General features: G+C 38.2%; 1 protein-coding gene across 3 annotated transcripts in view; it reads left to right on the forward strand.

The window, feature by feature from the left end:
- SYT1 (synaptotagmin 1) overlaps positions 1 to 19,297 on the forward strand; it is a 577,710-nt gene that overhangs the window by 463,985 nt on the left and 94,428 nt on the right. For all 3 annotated transcript variants that reach the window (XM_004053612.5, XM_055358751.2, XM_019039060.3), the window contains one exon: positions 15,101 to 15,218. In XM_004053612.5, coding sequence (XP_004053660.1) covers positions 15,101 to 15,218 — 118 coding nt within the window. The remainder of the gene's footprint in view (positions 1 to 15,100; positions 15,219 to 19,297) is intronic.

A 19,297-nucleotide genomic window follows, 5' to 3' on the forward strand; every position in this document is an offset into this window, starting at 1 on the left:
TACCTCAGCCTCCAAGTCACTGGGATTACAGGCATACGCCACCACTAATTTTCTTTAATTTTTATTTTTAGTCGCTTTGTTGCCCAGGCTGGTCTTGAACTCCTGAGCTCAAGTGATCCTCCCACCCTGACCTCCCAACAAACTGGGATTACAACTGTGAGCCACCACACCTGGCCAACTAAAATTTCTCTCTTTTTTTCCTCACTCCCTCCCTGCCTCCCTCCCTCCCTCCCTTCCTTACTTCCTTCCTTCCTTCCTTCCTTCCTTCCTTCTTCCCTCCCTCCCTCCCTTTTTTTTTTATTATACTTTAAGTTCTAGGGTACATGTGCACAACGTGCAGGTTTGTTACATATGTATACATGTGCTGTGTTGGTTTGCCGCACCCATTAACTCATCATTTACATTAGGTATTTCTCCTAATACTATCCCTCCCCCATCCCCTGACCCCACGAGAGGCCCCAGTGTGTGATGTTCCCCACCCTGTGTCCAAGTGTTCTCATTGTTCAATTCCCACCTATGAGTGAGAACATGCAATATTTGGTTTTCTGTCCTTGCGATAGTTTGCTCAGAATAATGGTTTCCAGCTTCATCCATGTCACTGCAAACCACATGAATTCATCCTTTTTTATGGCTGCATAGTATTCCATGGTGTATATGTGCCGCATTTTCTTAATCCAGTCTATCATTGATGGACATTTGGGTTGGTTCCAAGTCTTTGCTATTGTGAATAGTGCTGCAATAAACATACGTGTGCATGTGTCTTTATAGCAGCATGATTTATAATCCTTTGGGTATATACCCAGTAATGGGATGGCTGGGTCAAATGGTATTTCTAGTTCTAGATCCTTGAAGGAATTGCCACACTGTCTTTCACAATGGTTGAACTAATTTACACTCCCACCAACAGTGTAAAAGCGTTCCTATTTCTCCACATCCTCTCCAGCACCTGATGTTTCCTGACTTTTTAATGATCGCCATTCTAACTGTTGTGAGATAGTATCTCATTGTGGTTTTGATTTGCATTTCTCTGATGACCAGTGATGATGAGCATTTTTTCATGTGTCTGTTGGCTGCATAAATGTCTTCTTTTGAAAAGTATCTGTTCATATCCTTTGCCCACTTTTTGATGGGGTCGTTTGATTTTTTCTTGTAAATTTGTTTAAGTTCTTTGTAGATTCTGGATATTAGCCGTTTGTCAGATGGGTAGATTGCAAAAATTTTCTGCCATTCTGAAGGTTACCTGTTCACTCTGATGGTAGTTTCTTTTGCTGTGCAGAAGCCCTCTAGTGTAATTAGATCCCATTTGTCTATTTTGACTTTTGTTGTCATTGCTTTTGGTGTTTTAGACATGAAGTCCTTGCCCATGCCTATGTCCTGAATGGTATTGCCTAGGTTTTCTTCTAGGGATTTTATGGTTTTAGGTCTAACATTTAAGTCTTTAATGCATCTTGAATTAATTTTTGTATAAGGTGTAAGGAAAGGATCCAGTTTCAGCTTTCTACATAATGGCTAGCCAGTTTTCCCAGCACCATTTGTTAAATAGGGAATCCTTTCCCCATTTCTTGTTTTTGTCAGGTTTGTCAAAGATCAGATGGTTGTAGATATGCAGCATTATTTCTGAGGGCTCTGTTCTGTTCCATTGGTCTATATATCTGTTTTGGTACCAGTACCATGCTGTTTTGGTTACTGTAGCCTTGTAGTATAGTTTGAAGTCAGGTAGCGTGATGCCTCCAGCTTTGTTCTTTTTGCTTAGGATGTCTTGGTGATGCGGGCTCTTTTTTGGTTCCATATGAACTTTAAAGTAGTTTTTTCCAATTCTGTGAAGAAAGTCATTGGTAGCTTGATGGGGATGGCACTGAATCTATAAATTACCTTGGGCAGTATGGCCATTTTCATGATATTGATTCTTCCTGTCCATGAACATGGAGTCTTCTTCCATTTGCCTGTGTCCTCTTTTATTTCATTGAGCAGTGGTTTGTAGTTCTCCTTGAAGAGGTCCTTCACATCCCTTGTAAGTTGGATTCCTAGGTATTTTTTTCTCTTTGTGGTAATTGTGAATGGGAGCTCACTCATGATTTGGCTCTCTGTCTGTTATTGGTGTATAAGAATGCTTGTGATTTTGCATATTGATTTTGTATCCTGAGACTTTGCTGAAGTTGCTTATCAGCTGAAGGAGATTTTGGGCTGAGACAATGGGGTTTTCTAAATATACAATCATGTCATCTGCAAACAGAGACAATTTGACTTCCTGTTTTCCTAATTGAATACCCTTTATTTCTTTCTCTTGCCTGATTGCCCTCTGGCCAACTAAAATTTCATACCATGATGGATGCCATGTTGCCCATTAGGGGGTGAAACAGTGTTTCATATTGTTTTAAAGGACCCATAGAGATCTAAAGCTTTAGCTAAAGGTAATAAATGGTAGAATTTCAAGTACCTCAGCACACTATAGCATAAAGAATCTTTTGACAAGGACACTTTTGGAATTCACTTTTCCCTACTCTCCACTAAAAAGTCACAGTAGTAATTATTTACAAATTCCTCTACTTTCTCTACAGTGTTCCTTCCTAATATATGTTTCTATAATGACACCTACAATTTTATGTTGAATTTTTGTTTATATGCCTGTTCACGCCAGCACTGAAAAAGCTTCTTAAGGCAAAGACATGTTTTAATCATCCTTTGTTTCTAGTTCTTTGTAGCATGACTGGCATATTGAAAACCCAGCATAAGGGTTTGACATATAAGACTAAGCTTTACTCATTTTCTACAAACCACAGATTGTTAAGTGGATCACTAATTATACTTCTGAAAACACTGTTTAGAAGTCATTTATTTATTATTAGTATTAATTATTTCAGGCTAGGCTACAATAACAAATAGGCCCAAACACGTAATGGGTTCTGCAAAAGAGAAGTCTTGGCAGGTAGGGCTCTGCTTTATTAAATCTTCAAGGATCTTGTCTCACTGAACCTCTGCCATCTTCAGCATTTCAGCATGTAGCTTCCAAGGTCACTCTGAGGTCACTATCACAGACATAGAAAAGAAAAAAAATCATGGGTAGGAGTTCTGGGGGACTGGGTCTAGAAGTGGTGCACATCACTTCTGTTCACATTCCATTAGCTAGAACCCAATCACAAGACCACATCTAACTACAAGAAAGGCTGGGAAATGTAGTCTAGCTGTGTTCTCAGGAAGAAGAGCATGGACTTTTGGTAAACTACAGAGACTCTGGCAGTCTCTGCCAGAGTGGAATACTTAATAAATACATTCATTCTTTTTTTTTTTTTTTTTGAGACAGAGTCTCGCTCTGTCGCCCAGGCTGGACTGCAGTGGCGTGATCTCAGCTCACTGCAAGCTCCAACTCCCAGGTTCACGCCATTCTCCTGCCTCAGCCTCCCAAGTAGCTGGGACTACAGGCACCTGCCACTATGCCCAGCTAATTTTTTGTATTTTTAGTAGAGACGGAGTTTCACCGTGTTAGCCAGGATGGTCTTGATCTCCTGACCTCGTGATCCACCCGCCTCGTCATTCAGAAAGATGTGAAAGATGAATGAAAGTTAACTAAGTAAACGGGAGGGTGGCAAGAGGGCAGAATGTCAAGCAAAAGGAACTGTTTATGTGAAGCCTCTGAAAGTGTAGGTGGCGTGGCACAGTTAATGATATAAAGAAGGCTTTCCCCTTGTGGCTGTTGCGCAGAGGGAGAAAGAGGCATTTGATGAGGCAGAGGAATAAGTAGGAAATAGAACTTGAAGATTATTCTAAATGATCATAAGAATTTGGGCCTTTTAACTCAAGAGAGATAGGAGACCTACTTAAGGATTTTAAGATTTGGTTTTTTGATGTTTTGTTTTTTAGAGACAGGGTCTTGCTCTGTTGCCCAGGCTGGAGTGCAGTGCCACAATCATAGCTCACTGAAGACTCAAACTCTCGGGCTCAACTGATCTTCCTGCCTCAGCCTCCTGAGTCACTGGAACTACAGGCATGCACCACCATGCCTGGCTATTTTTTTGTTTTTTGTAGAGATAGAGTCTGGCTTCGTTGCCCAGACTGGTCTCAAAATCCTGGTTTCAAGCTATTCGCCCTCCTTGGCCTCCCAAAGTGCTGGGATTATAGGAGTGAGATACGATGCCTGTTATTTAAAAGGTGACTCTGTCAATTGTATTCTAAGAGTAAATTTCAGGAAACCAATTAAGAGGGTATTGGAGTAATCTATATGAGAGATTATTTGATCACATGGTGAAGACTACAAGGATGGAAACAAGCGAACTTATTGAGAGATTTTATGATAAATAAAATCAGAACTCAAAAGAAGTCAGTGATCAATGATCAGTGATAATGCCCAGTTTTCTGGCTTAAGCAACCCCTTGGATGCTAATATCATTTGTTGAAATCGAGTGAACCAGATTTAGAAGAAAGATCATAAATTCAGTTTTTGGCATTTGAGTCTAAAACGAGTGTGAGATATTCAATGACTAGTGGACAGTTGGATATAAAAGTCTGGGGCTTAGAGAAAATATCTAAACTAGAAATACAAACTGGAGAATCACTTCCATATTAGAACTAAAACCATATACTGGGATAAGATTAGTTTATGAAGAAAAGAAGTTAGTTATAACTACGCCCTGCAAAGGGAGACCAAGAGTGAGTGGCCAGGGAGGCAGAGAAACTAAAATCAGGAAAGCATTGTATTACAGAATCCAAGGAAAGAAACGGAGTCAATAAATTCTGCTGAAAGTTCGTGGAAATGAGACCTGCAAAATATTAATGGTTCGGTAATATGGATGTCATTTGAAATCTTAGTAGCAACCATTTTAATAAAATGATGGAGAGAGAAATCAATGGAACATGAAAAAATGGGGACAGTGATTGTAACCAATTTCTTCAAGAAATTTGGCTGTGCAAAGGAGCAGAGAGACATGGCACATGTAGAGAAGAGGATAGTTGAAATAGGAATTTTGTTATGATAATAGTGAACACTCACACAGTACATTTTGTGAGCCAGGAACTCTTCTAACTCCTTTTTTACATACTAACTGATGTAATTCTACTGACTCCGTCACTATTCTTCCATTTTAGAGATGAGAAAAGTGAGGCACAGAAGAGAAAGTACATTGCCTGAGGCTTAGTAGGTAATAAGAAGCAGACCTGGGAATTGAACCTGAGTAGCCTGACTATAGAGTCTATGTGGTTACAAAGTCACTGAGGAATCTTATAAGCATATTTTAATTTGAAGGAAAGATCTCAAATGTTATTTTTGTCTTTTGTCAGTAATAAAATATTTGGCACATACTCTCAATATTTCTGTCTATCTATAAATCATATATATATTGTGCTATACCAATATATGATGTGTTTTATAAAACATATAAATGAAACACAATTTTGAAAATATGGGATAAAAGTAAATATAAATAGAAGGTCTAATATTTTCTTCTCATACTCCAATGGATTACCTTATGAAATCTGCAATGAAGATAACTAAAGAAGAGAGGGAAAGGATAGAGAGAAAGAACTGAGTGCATTTACTGGTTTTGATTGCATGTGCAAATTTCCACAAACTCCGTGGCTTAAAACACCCATTTATTAGTTCAGTCCAGTAAAACAGAGAGAAAAACTAGACAGGTAGCTCTAATAAAGTAAAATCATGGAAATATATGATTTCCCAGCCAGAAGAACCTTCAGGACCATGTTATCCAGACCTGTTTTATAAAGACAAGGAAGGTGGATCCCAATGGTTAAGCAGTTGACCACATTTCACCTCCTTCAAATCCTTCTTATACATACCTTCCCTGAACTTCCTGTTTCAAATTGCTATCCTTATCCCCCACCTACTTTACATGTTTCCACAGCACATACCTCACCAAACATGCCTTTTATTTTACTGTTATTTTGTTGACTTTGCGTGTCTTACTGACCACTGTGCCCAAGTGCCTAGAACAGTGCCTGGCACAGAGGAGGTACCCAATAAATATCAGTTATACCAAAAAATAGTGAATGAATACCCATGGTGGTCCAGTGCTCTTTCCACCACTCTATACTGTACTTTACTGTCACTTTTTTTTGTTTTTGTTATTGAGACAGGGTCTCGCTCTGTCTCCCAGGCTAAAGTACAGTGGCACAATCTCTGCCCACTGCAACCTCCACCTCTTGGGCTCAAGTAATCCTCCCACCTCAGCCTCCTGAGTAGCTGGGGCTATAGGCACGCATCACCACACCTGGCTATTTTTTTGTATTTTTTTGTAGAGACAGGGTTTCACCAAGTTGCCCAGGCTGGTCTCAAACTCCTGGGCTCAAGCAGTCTGCCCGCTTCTGCCTTCCAAAGTGCTAGGATTACAGCCATGAGCCACCACACCCGGCCTACTGTCACTTTTAAGAAGCATTTTGATTTTCTATTTTCATCCTTATTTTGATCACATCAGAATATCCACTTTTCTGTGAATTATTATTTCTAATGGGACCACAAGTGTATCAGTTAATCAAAATATAAATTATGGACATCATGAGGAAATTTTGGATTTCTAAATCATAAAGTGGAAATCCATTTTCAATTAAATTACATGAATTTTACACTTACAGAAGAGTAACTTGGTTTAAGCTGTTCAAGGGGTATAGTACTGTGTACATGCATTCCTGTGCCTAGAACACTCATGCCCTCTTGTGGACAGGGTTCATCCTGACTTCCTGCGGAAACTTCCTTATCTCAGCCCAGGTAACCGCTCCTCCAGGACACCTGGCCTCCTCCTCCTCCCACAGACACCAGCTCTGGTTAAAAGGGGAAAACTAGAAGGCTTGTCTTAAAGCTACATTTGCATGGCCAGCACATTGGTTTTACAAAGAACATGCATTTGGGGTGGCTTGCAGAAATTTATAACGATTATTGAGGGAATAAATCTCTAAAGTCCCCCTCTCCTTAGTTCTGTTACTAGACCCTGGAAGGTTTCAATCTTCACCTCCTATAGCATTTGTGCCACTTCTGTGGTACAGTCAATGCATAATATTTTTACTCATCTAGGTATCCATAGAGCCTAGACTAGAACCTAGAAGAGTCTGTGGTGGAATTCAGTAATTATTTTTTAATAAGAAATGAACGAATATAAACCAATGAGTTATAGAGTATGCCTAAAGAATAAGCATCCAAAGATACACTCTCTTTCACCTGAACAATTTACTATACATTTGTAGACTAGGCCAGATTCAGTCTTTCTAGCCTGAACACATTACACAGCAACATTTCACACTGTGACCATCTGGTCCATTAGATGTAAATACCGATTTGGCAGATACTTCAGGAGTATGAGAGTAATGCAGGAATAAAATGAAGTTGAAAAATGCTACCACCCAAAAGATATATTTAAAGCCACATATTATCTTCTTAAAATTAAAAACCTAACATTGTCCTTCATATAAGTGAAGACTGTTTTAGTATTTTTACTAATGGGGACTATGCAAATGGTCTGAATTTTCATTTGAGAGATAATTGGGTCTCCATTTGTATGTCACCTCTAAACAAGACTCCCAACCTCAGAGAAAAACCATCTACTCATCAAAGAATCTGTTGCCAATTTAACACATAGAAAAATCTTCCTACAATTAACATAAATAGAATGTCCTTTTAAAATGTCACAGCATTAATTCAGGTACTTTTGAAAAACTCACTCAAGAGTACAGTGTTTCCATCAAATGTATGAACTTAGCCCCATTTGCAAAGGTCACTAAAATGAACCCATCTTTTTCCACATAAAACGATGTATGGGGCTACAGAGCCATTAAATAAATATTCATTTTAAATCAAGCTTTTTATTTATCCATTGGAGATGACCTCTGTTCTAATTATCTATAATGCTTTTCAAAAAGGAAAGGTATTTTTGTCGTTGTCTAGTAAATCATTAATTTGTGTCTATTCAATGGCTGCATTTTTTAAAAAATAATGAAATTATCAAGCTGCTCAGAACAAAGCTGCCTTCTGATTGTCAGCTGTATATTCTAAAAGAGCAGGTTAATTTCTCTGAATCTCACAGCTGGAACTTTTCTAACACTAACTGGCAGTTTCCACCTAGTGATCAAGGCAATTGACTAAAATAAATTACACATAAAGCTGAAATTCCTAATAGTAATAAGGCCCCTTCATGAGATAATCACACCAGCAAAAGCACTCATGTGTTGGCTGCAACCCTACAGGGTCTTGAAATTATCTTATAAAAACTATACCTCCAGAAATGGTTTTGTTTCTAGTTTCATGACAGGGCTAATATGACAGTATCCATAGCACTAGGTACAAAGGAGGAGCTCCAAAAAAAATTCATTACTTGACTGGATTAAACTGGAAACACTGTTGTTAAAGCACTAACATCAGTGCTATTTACAAAGCAGATGACTGGTGAGGACCTCATTTCAATACAGTCAACTGAAAATTATTTAGAAGCCTTTATTATGTGCCTGGAGCTAGGCATACAAAAATAGTATATAGTCCCTGCTCTTCTGGAGTTTAAGGTGAGTTGAGCTCACGTGTAAGAAATAAATAGGGAAAAAGTAATCTCGAGGCACCATTCTACCAGCTATAAAGCAATTGTTTGCAGAAATCCAAGTGGGCTAGAATAGTAACGAGGTTTGTTTGTTTGTTTGTTTGTTTTTTGAACATGGACTAGGGCTTAATGGTTAGGAGTAATTTGATTAGGCAGAAGGGAATAAAGGATTGCAGATGGATTTTCCAACTAAGCAAAAGTCTGGTAACTGGAAGGAATATAGCTCACAGAGAAATAGTGATTGCTGTAGCAAACTTCCCAATCTTTGTACCATCTTCATGACCAATGCATTTATTAACTGGGCTGTCAGGAGTGTTGATGGCTTATAGCTCATAACTGAGTTCCCCCTTCCTGGCATCACCCTCAGCTGAAAAGATGCTCACCCAAGACGTAGGAGCAGCCCACATCCAATGTTTGGGGGATTCAGGATGATAAAATCTCATCCTTGTTGCCCCATTTCCAAATATCTTTGAAGAACTCTCCCAGCTCCAGAGTTCCCCATAGAATTGACTGAGGTCTTGATGTAACTGTATCACAGCCCAACTTCTCAACCTGTGTAATCCTGATTCCCTCACTCCCAAAGAGGGGTTGATCTAAAGGACACACCCCTATAAACCTCATGTTGAAAATCTGCCTGAGTCTGCTTCCTCAGAAAACTCAACTTATGATAAATGAAGATGCTGAAAAGACCAACCTGACTTATTCAGTTGTAGGGAAGCTGCATGTTCTCATTCAGTAGGCATAGACACTATTCTAATGCTGGGAACACAGCAGTAAGAAAAACAAGTCTTTTCTCTTATGGATCTGATATTCTGGTGAGGAAAACCTAAATAGACATAATAGAATGTCAAGTAATGATGGGTACTAAGACAAAAAAGAAGCAGGGCAAGAGGAGAGGTAATGTTTGTGTTTAGGACTGCATTGGACTACATTAGATAGAGTGGCCACAGAAAAAGTCCCTAAAGAGGTAACATACAAGCAGAAAGCTGAATAAACTAATGAAACAATTCATACCAGTATCTAGGAGAATACTGCTGACAGATGGAACAGCAATGCAAAGACCCTCAGATACAAGTGTGTTTGGCATGTTTTGGGAAGAGGAAGTGAAATCTGGAGAATAGTGGTAGGATACTAAGGGAGCAGATCATATCAGGCCTTTTAGTATAAGGAACAGATGTTATTCTAAGTAAAAAGGGAAGATCTCAAAGGGCTTTGAGTAGGATTGTCCTATGATCAGATTTCCATTTTAAAAGGATCATGCTGCCTTTTATGTGAGAAGGAAACTAGAAAGGAGCAAGAAGAGATGCAAAGAGGCTATTATGAGGCTATTACAGAGGTCTAGGTCAGAAGTGACAATGACATGGACTTAAGGTTGCCACTGGTCATGGCTTGCCTGGGACTGAGGGGTTTCCCAGGATGCAGGACTTTTAGATCTTAAACCAGGAGGATCTTGAACAAATCAGGATGTTTGGTCACCCTACTTGGACTAGAGTAATAACCCTATGAATGAAGGCATGTGGTCAGGTTCAAAATGTATTCTAAGGGTTGAAGAAGCAGTGAAACAAGAGAAAATGGTTTAGACATTTAGGACAGAGGCAAAGTGTAAAACTTCTTGAAAGTCAGGAAGAGGAGTTCAGACCTTTCAAACATTCACTTGGCATTAGTATGTAGTATGCATTGAATTTTGAAGAGACTATAACTAAAGAGGTCTTTAATCAGACTACTTCAGAAAATATGACAGAAATGTCACTAGGGCTTAACCACAATGGAACTGATGGTAAAAATGGAGGTGGAGGTGATTGAAATGGTGGTGTTGATAGTAGCAGAGGTCATAGTGTAGGATGGTGAAGGTGGTAGTGATAGTGACAAGTATCATATAGAGATGGTGGTCATATTGACATGGATGTGGAAGTGGAAGGAAAGAAAGAAAGACAGATGAAAAAAGACAAAGAAAGGAAGAAAGGAAAGAAAAAGAAAGAAAAAAAGAAAAGAAAGAAAAAGGAAGAAAGAGAAAGAAAGAGAGAAAGAAAGAAAGAGAAAGAAAGAAAGAAGGAAAGAAAGAAAGAAAAAGAAAGAAAGAAAGAAAGAAAGAGAAAGAAAGGAGGGAGGGAGGGAAGGAAGGAAGGAAGGAAGGAAGGAAGGAAGGAAGGAAGGAAGGAAGGAAGGACAAACAGGAGGAAGGAAGGAAGGTAGGAAGGAAGAGGAAGGAAGGAAGAAAAGGGGAAGGAAGGAAAGAAGGGAGGAAGGGAAGGAAGGAAGGAAGGGGAAGGAAGGAAGGATGGAAGGAAGGATCTAACTTGAGAGACATTTACAAAATGAGAAATATCAGGACTTGTGGGTTAAATGAATAAAGGAAAACAAAGAGAAAGGAAATGGAGATGAGTTAGTGACCCTGACAGAAGGATGTTGGAAAGAATAGTTGAGGGGAGGGATTGGTATTGAACATTAATTTAGTTACAGATATAAAGTAAGAGTGGAATAACCAAGTGGATGGCCAGCTGGAATATTAGTTTCTATCATTCCAGACAGCAGTGTACTAGTAAAGAAAACTCATGATTTTGAGTTAAAAGAGTTTGCCCCAGTTCCTCTCTGAGACAGCTATGTAACCTACACCCTCTCAGTCTCAAAGTCTTTATATATAAAATGGACATAACAGTACCTAGTTCACAGGGCTATTCTAGAAAAAAGTAGACAAAATTGTCAAGGAGCAGCAAGGATCTGACTTGGGATCTTCTTTTTTCTTTGTAAATTTTCCAAGAACCCTTTTAGTCCCCATCAACATAATCCCACCAAAGAAAAACATTCTTTTTTAAATTTAGAAAACCTTGGTTTCTAGAACTTTAGTGATAAATAAAATATTTATATTAAATGTTTATAAATTACTATGCAGCCATCTTTCTTCCAAACTGGCATGCCAAAACTATGAAATTAGAGTTTGATGTAAAACTGTTCATATAAAACTATTGAGTTCTTCTAATTCCTCTATGTTGATGGACAAGAGATATAGTAAAAGCTTCACATGCTAGAACAAGACTCTAGGGACAGAAGTGCTTTTCTTCTCATCACAGAAGTTCAGTGAAAGACTTCACTGAGGAAATGAAAATATTGGTTTCCAAAAATTCGTACTGGCATGAGTCTTTAAATCTGATTCAGGGTAACAACACTGGCTTACTATATAAGCCACAAATACAAGTCTTGTTTTGACTGGGGCAGAATAGAACACACCTTGTGGGGATGACACAGAAGTCCAGATCGTCCTGCCGTGAGGGTCCTTCTTGCGGGCAGTATCAGGGCCTCCCCAGGATGCATATTCTTTTTTCTTTTTTTTCGAGACGGAGTCTCGCTCTGTCTCCCAGGCTGGAGTGCAGTGGCGCGATCTCGGCTCACTGCAAGCTCCGCCTCCCGGGTTCACACCATTCTCCTGCCTCAGCCTCCCGGTTAGCTGGGACTACAGGCGCCCGCCACCATGCCCGGCTAATTTTTTGTATTTTTAGTAGAGACGGGGTTTCACCGTGTTAGCCAGGATGGTCTCGATGTCCTGACCTCGTGATCCGCCCACCTCAGACTCCCAAAGTGCTGGGATTACAGGCGTGAGCCACCGCGCCCGGCCCTCAGGATGCATATTCTTGCTCTTGTTTCACATAAACTTCAAGTCCCTCATCCTCCCCAACATGTGAGAAACACATGACAATCATATTTGCAAATGTCCTAGATCAATTAATCTTGGATCAAACCACCAGGTAGTAAAAGAAAGCTGCCCTAATTTTCAAGCTTTTGGTAGACAATTATTAAAGCTGATTCTTAGGGCATTAGGGAAAGCATATACTTAAACCTCCAAAAATTTCACTAACAAGAAAATGGTTAGTATAAATTGGGTATTTTCCTTGCCTTTTTCTGGAAATGAGTTTTTCTCTATCTTGTTGATGCCCATAAAGGACACAAATTTCAGGAAAATCAAGGACTAGCTTTCAAATATCTTGGAGATCCAGAAGTAATAAAATGTTAAAACTTTTTGAAAAGTAACTTCAGTTAATTAATATAAACTACACATTCAATTTGGCATATCAATTACAATAATTTTATGAGCAAATGAAATTTTACATGTTAAAGTTCTTAAACTAATGAAGCAAGTGTAGATCTGTAAAGGGTGCTTTAAAAAAAGCACTTTTCCATATTTTTCTTTCTCCCAAAATGCCCATATTTTTCTCTTAAACACTCATTCTTCTCCCATCCCATAACTTTAAAATTACAAGTAACATCACAGATTTCTCCTGCTTCCGAGCATGCTTTTTCAAACTGTACAAATACTCTCTTCTGAAGATAAATATTATGTAAAATCTTTTAAACCTCCTATGTGTCATAAGATTGAGGAATAAAAAGGTATTGGAAGAAGACATTTGTGACATTTCTTTGTTCAACACAATTGCAATGCCGCTAAATTAATCGTGGAATTAGATTATGGCCCATAAAGGGAGATGTTATTTAAGAGAGAGCAGTCATGTCTGAAATTCCTGATTAGAACAGTTAGAGTAACCTGATCCTGCAACACAATCAGTTCCCCAAGGAGGCTATTGTGGAAAATAGACAGAATTCTGCGAAAAAAAAAAAAAAAAAAAAAGAGCCCTCCTCCTAACGAGCATTTTGAACAGCAATTTTGTTCATTTACATTTCTCTTGTCCCATAAAGTTCAGATAAATTTGTCCATATTTTATATTAATTTCCATGATATTGTCTCCCATTCATTATTTTCAGATACTCTGAAGAGTAATTTATTCCACTAGCCTCTCCTGTTGTATAAATTAATTCCTAGGAGTGAGTAGGCACATCAGGTGAATTCAGCACATTAGAAGTAACTCTTTATTATTTATATTAGTGGAAGGGGGTTATGACCTAGATAATTCAGAACAGGTATTTTCTAAAGTTTCCACTTATTTAAGTTTTGAAACTGTGTGGAAAGTGATAATTTAATGATGGATCCTGTCTTCAAGGAGTTTACAATCATGTGGGAGAATTAAGACATATACACACTGAGACAAAAACAGAGTTCTTGGTAACATAGAGATGTATGGTAAAATGCTATGGGGACTCAAGAAATGAAAGACTTGGAGCCATAAACATATTTGGTGATGTTTCCAGTACAGACATTACTTTAGCAGAAAGAGGCACTATTTCTCCCTCACACATTGAATGTATTACCTCTCAATTATAGAAAAATTACAATCTTTCTCTTTTTAAAAATGGATATAATGAATACACCCCCCCCCAAAAAAAACGGGGGGGAATTACATTTTCTTACCTGTTAAATTACATCTAGGCACCTATTTCCACACTGGAGACTCTGGCTGACTTAACACATATGTCAAGTTATAGATAAAGACACATATAGTCATAATAAGGGTATTACTTGAAAGTGCCTTAGTATATGGCTTTCTGTAGCTCATTCCTATGTTAAAAGTCTATCTGCAGAAGTCTGACATAACTGTTGCCTTCTATAGAATCAGAATTCACATTTTATTGTGGGAAACACTAAAATAAGTCTTGATTTGCCATATAGCTAATTCTGCATGTCAGAAAGCACTCTAGAGCCTCCAGTATCTGAGGGGCATACAACAAACTCTCTCTCTTGCACTCTCTCTATCTCTATCTCATGCTTATAAATATGAATGCAAATTCTACTTATGTTGAACAATAATTTGGTTCTTAATTATTCACCCTAGAAAATAAAACACTTAAGGCAGGAGAATCAGTAGGAGTCTTTTCTGAAAAAAAAGTAAAATTCTCTATACCATCATCATTGTAAACACTTGATCAGTTGTTCAAAAATGCCTGAGTACAGGACTGTTCAATGTTCTTTGGGCCTAAAGTATGGTATCAGTGAAATAACATGAGAAGTTATGAGATGCATTTGCATTGTGTTACTATGGGTTTCAATTTTCTAGCCTGCTGCTCAGATTTTTAGAATTAGGAATAAAAGTTAGACCTCACTTAAGATGAGTAATACTAAAAGTGCAAAACCTTATACTTTGTTACATTTCAGCTATCAGGAATTCAGAATTTCTCATCAATAAATAGAATTTAATGACACACAAATGCAAGTCCTTCTCCCAAAAACCTGAATATAGAGTATTAGAGGTAATCCTATTTGAAATGTAAAAGGACAAAAATTTAGGTCGATTGATTCAACTAAAGTGTTAGGCTTATTTCAAAGCTGTTTAATAAAAACATGAAAATTTTGCCAAGAGTTTTGCAGTGCTATTCAGAGCACAAAGTCTCTTTAAAAAGTCATGTTGTTCTCATTTCCTGCACCATTGAATTATAGACATATTTTGATGAACATTAAAGTATAGATGATCTTTGTTAAAAACTGAAATAGATGGTCTTAAAAAAAAAAAGCTGTTATCACTCTTGCTTGATACCTTAGTCAATGAAAGGCCACTGTGTAAATGCCAATGGGCCTAAAATTTTCAAATTCTAATCAACATAATCCTCCTCTTGAAGAATTTACAATATATATGTTAAAACTCTATTTACTTGTATTTGAAAAATTGCTAATACTTTCTTATTGGTTTTCTTAGCAAGAGAAATTGGGTGATATCTGCTTCTCCCTTCGCTACGTACCTACTGCTGGTAAGCTGACTGTTGTCATTCTGGAGGCAAAGAACCTGAAGAAGATGGATGTGGGTGGCTTATCTGGTAAGCCTGCAGTGTTTATTGATTTTTTTCAAATGCTGTTTCATCGTGGATACCAAATGCATGGCGCACATGCTGCGACTCCCCACTCCTTAATTGATCACAGTTCTCTTTCCTATGGAGCCTAGAAGCAGTCTCAGAATTCATCCCAACACAGTGCCCCAGGAAGCCACTCTCAATTTATAGGAATTGGCATAGAAGATGAAATCTATTTTCCTTCTTTGGAGCCAAAGTATCAATTGTCTTTTTAACGGCATTGAAAGCTGAAAATGTTTGCTTCTTTTCTGAAAGAGAGTGTTTATGACAGATTATAATTTTGTTGAGCTTAGAGGGGGTTTTTGGTCAGAATTCACCCACAATATAAAAAACAATGTTTTCCATGAGACTTATTTATTAGGTATTTGATAGCCTAACATAGTTCCTATGATACCATTTATTAAAGACACAGCATTTCAATACATATGCATAATGAAATCTCTGTTCAGAGTGAACCCCTATGGTAATGCATTTAATTCCACAGCTGACATTGAGGATGGGAGAGATGTGGGGATTGAAATTTCCATACAACCCAACCTTAGTAAAACATGGTGAATAAAGTATACCCTGGCTCAAAAGCAAAGTCAACTCAAGGACTTGTCACTTCCACGGTTGAACATAATTTTTCTTCTTCTGCATATGATTAAATCAATTATATTTTTAATTTTCCGCTAAATCATTAAAGTGTGAGGAATTTTCTTGATATGCCACAAGGTCATCATAAATTGACTGCAGTTGTCATTGTTTGTGGCTATGGAATTACAACCAACATTACTGGTTATTCAATGCTTTCTTTAATAAAAATATTGCAAACTTCAAAAGGTCATCCTAAGGCAGCATGGTGATTTTTTATTCTAAAGCATAACAGCTAAAAAGTGCTACAGCTGAGCTTCCCCTCACTTACCCACTAATTTGTCGACCAAATTCTCCTGGTACCTGAGTGTATTTCTCTTTATAAATAAGTCACCTGGGGAAGCTGTACTAATTCTTTCATGTCATTAAGACCCTATTTAATAACTTGCTGTTTTTATTGTGCCTAGCAGTGTAACACAGCAAATTTAAAGCAAAGAGCACAGTGTTCTCTAGAAGTATATTTAATGTGACTATAAGTGAAAAACATGCAGAGAAATTTTTAACTACAATAACAGTTCCCTCCTAGATTATTACTTAGTTTCCTAAGGTAACTTCAGACACCTTTAACATTTTCCTGTCCTTTGGTTCAACAGCCAACTATCATGACATGATTTCTTTGTATCCTCTCTCTTATGCTTTGTCCCAAATATCCATGCCAACCATCCCCTCATAACCTATGTCTAGTACTCTGCTAGTCTTCCTAAGTCATCCTATCTGCTTCAGCAGATAGGATTTGTCCTGGCTTCTTCCAGGGTCTCAGAAATGAGTTCCCATCATCATAGAGAGATATTTCAACCACAAGTTGTTCATCCCAGTTTGCTCTCTGTTTCCACTAGGACTTCTCCGCCGTCTATCCCTTCTCGTTCAGTGGCTTCAGAGAGGCTGGCTGCAGGCATTTTTGAAACTTGGCTAAGGGAAGTTAGGTCTAGCAGGTTATTTTTATGGGGCTTACAGTCATATAATGTATAGTGAGGTTATTGCTAGCTATCCCAAAGAAGGAAGGGTACCTGCAATGCACTGACTAACTCAGCATTGTGAAATGAATAAGGAAAGGCCAAAGGTCATACCTAATTTAGTATTCATAACTTTATATTCTTTTTTTCTGAAGAGAACCAGCAAAACCGTATTAGCTTCAGGATCCTCACAACCTGGGTTCGCCCCTACATTTGAATTACCTGGAAGAAGTTTAATTATTAAGTAAGAATATTTAAAGAGTAATTATCCTGAAAAGCCCTAATTTTAAGGGCTTCTCACTGCCTGTGGAATTAAGCCATAACCACTCTAATCACTTGAGTCTACGTAATGTGGATATGTCCAGCCTATGTCATGCCATATCTCATTTTCACCAAATTGACCAGCACACTCTTCTGCAAACAAACTATACAACTTTCTGCCTCTATTACTTGCTTAGGTCGTTTCCTTCACCTGGAATTCTCTTCCTTCCAACAATGTCTAGCCAATTCCTACCCATTCTTTAGGCCCAGCTTAAGTATTATCTCCTCCATTCATTCAATAAACATATATTGTGTCCCTACTTTAAGTCAACATTGTTCTGAGCACTAGGTTTACATTAGTGGATAAAACAGTGCAAAAGACCCTCCCCTCCTGCAGCTTGCGTTCTAATGTAGGGAAACAGAAAAGAAGCCAACAGATAGCAAAAGCATGAGTCTACCAAGAGGTAACAGGTGTTACGGAGCGGTAAAGCAGGAAGTAGGATAAGGAATATTGGGGATTCATCTTAGATGGGGTTCAGAGAAGACCTCATGAGTAGTTGGCATTTCAGCAACAACCTGGAAGAAGTGAAGAATTGAGCCATGGGGCATCTGGGAGAGAGAGCAGCCACGGGCGTCTGGGAGAGAGAACAGCCACGGGGCGTCTGAGAGAGAGAACAGCCACGGGGCGTCTGGGAGAGAGAACAGCCACGGGGCGTCTGGGAGAGAGAAGAGCCACGGGGCATCTGGGAGAGAGAACAGATACCTCATGGCTCACTTCTTCACTTCTTCCAGGTTGTTGCTGAAATGCCATCTACTCATGAGGTCTTAAGACCTCATGGTTTTAAGATCCATCCCAGTAGAACAAATCTTTGCCTTTTTTTAAATGCCACTAGCCATTTGTTTACACCCCTCAAACATCATGCTTCTCTCTCACTAGACTGTGTTCTGTATTTATCCCTCCCACAATGCTCTCAGTGATGGGTAGCACTAAGCATAGCTGCTGAATGAATAATGAATTATTTACAAAGGAGCTATGGCCTGAAAAAACAAGTCTTGAATTTCAAATGTGTCTAACCCACTTACCATTAAAATAACTTTAAGCACTTTTGGATGGTCTGTCTCAAAGTAAGTTGACCTATGTACAAGGAGACCAAAATTATATAATAAGATCATTCCAGGTAATTCAAATGCCAAAGTACATTTGCTGGAAATGACTAGTTAATTGGAACCAAAGTGGGTTGTTTTGCCAGAGTTTAAACTCCATCTGCCACTAACTAGCAATTTGACATTGCACAAGTTATTTATTTAACTCTTCTAAGCCTCAGCTGCATTATCTATAAAGTGGGAATAATGAGAGGACTTTGTTGATGATGCTATGAGAAATAAATGAAAGCACAGGGCCTGGCACAACTAAGTGCTCACTAAATACTATTGTAGTCATTTCTATTAGTAATTTTATCAAATCTTGGGCTAAATATGCAACATGGGAAAGCAACCAATGGATGATTTAACCAATTACTTGCTTCAATGGGGAAAAAAAGTTTATCTTATTGTTTGATGGAATTAGCTGATTAATTCAGGCAAACGTATCAGTAGGCCCACATTTTGCATAGACACTATAGTGAATTAAGATAATTAACAAAACATTTGAGAAAATAAAACATGAAAACATATGTAAAATAATTTTATTATTGCTCTCCAACAAGGTTATTTCCTTCCTGCAGTATTCATTCAAAATGCATTGCACAAAGATTTTGCCTCTATTGTATATCCACATGCAAAAAATGCAAATCTCAGCCCTTCATACTTTACAGTGACAAGCTTAATTGGACTATGCACATCTCTACAGTAGATCCTTGCACTTGCATTCTTAATATCCCAACTTTCAAATGCTTGTGAGCAACAGTGAGGATTTCTGAATTTAACTGCAGTCATGTGTTGATTAACAACAGACATACATTTTGAGAAATGTATCATTAGGTTATTTGATCATTGCACAAACATCATAAACACAAACCTAGATGGTGCAGCCTGCTACACACCTAAGCTATGTGGTATGGCTTATTGCTCCTAGGCTACCAATCTATACAACATGTTACCATACTAAATACTGTAGGTAATTGTATTTGTGTATCTAAACATAGAGAAGGTACAACAAAAATACAGTATTATAATCTTATGGGACCACCATTCTATAGG

The sequence above is a fragment of the Gorilla gorilla genome, chromosome 10 (genome assembly GCF_029281585.2).
Source record: "Gorilla gorilla gorilla isolate KB3781 chromosome 10, NHGRI_mGorGor1-v2.1_pri, whole genome shotgun sequence".
Taxonomy (NCBI): Eukaryota; Metazoa; Chordata; class Mammalia; order Primates; family Hominidae; genus Gorilla; species Gorilla gorilla.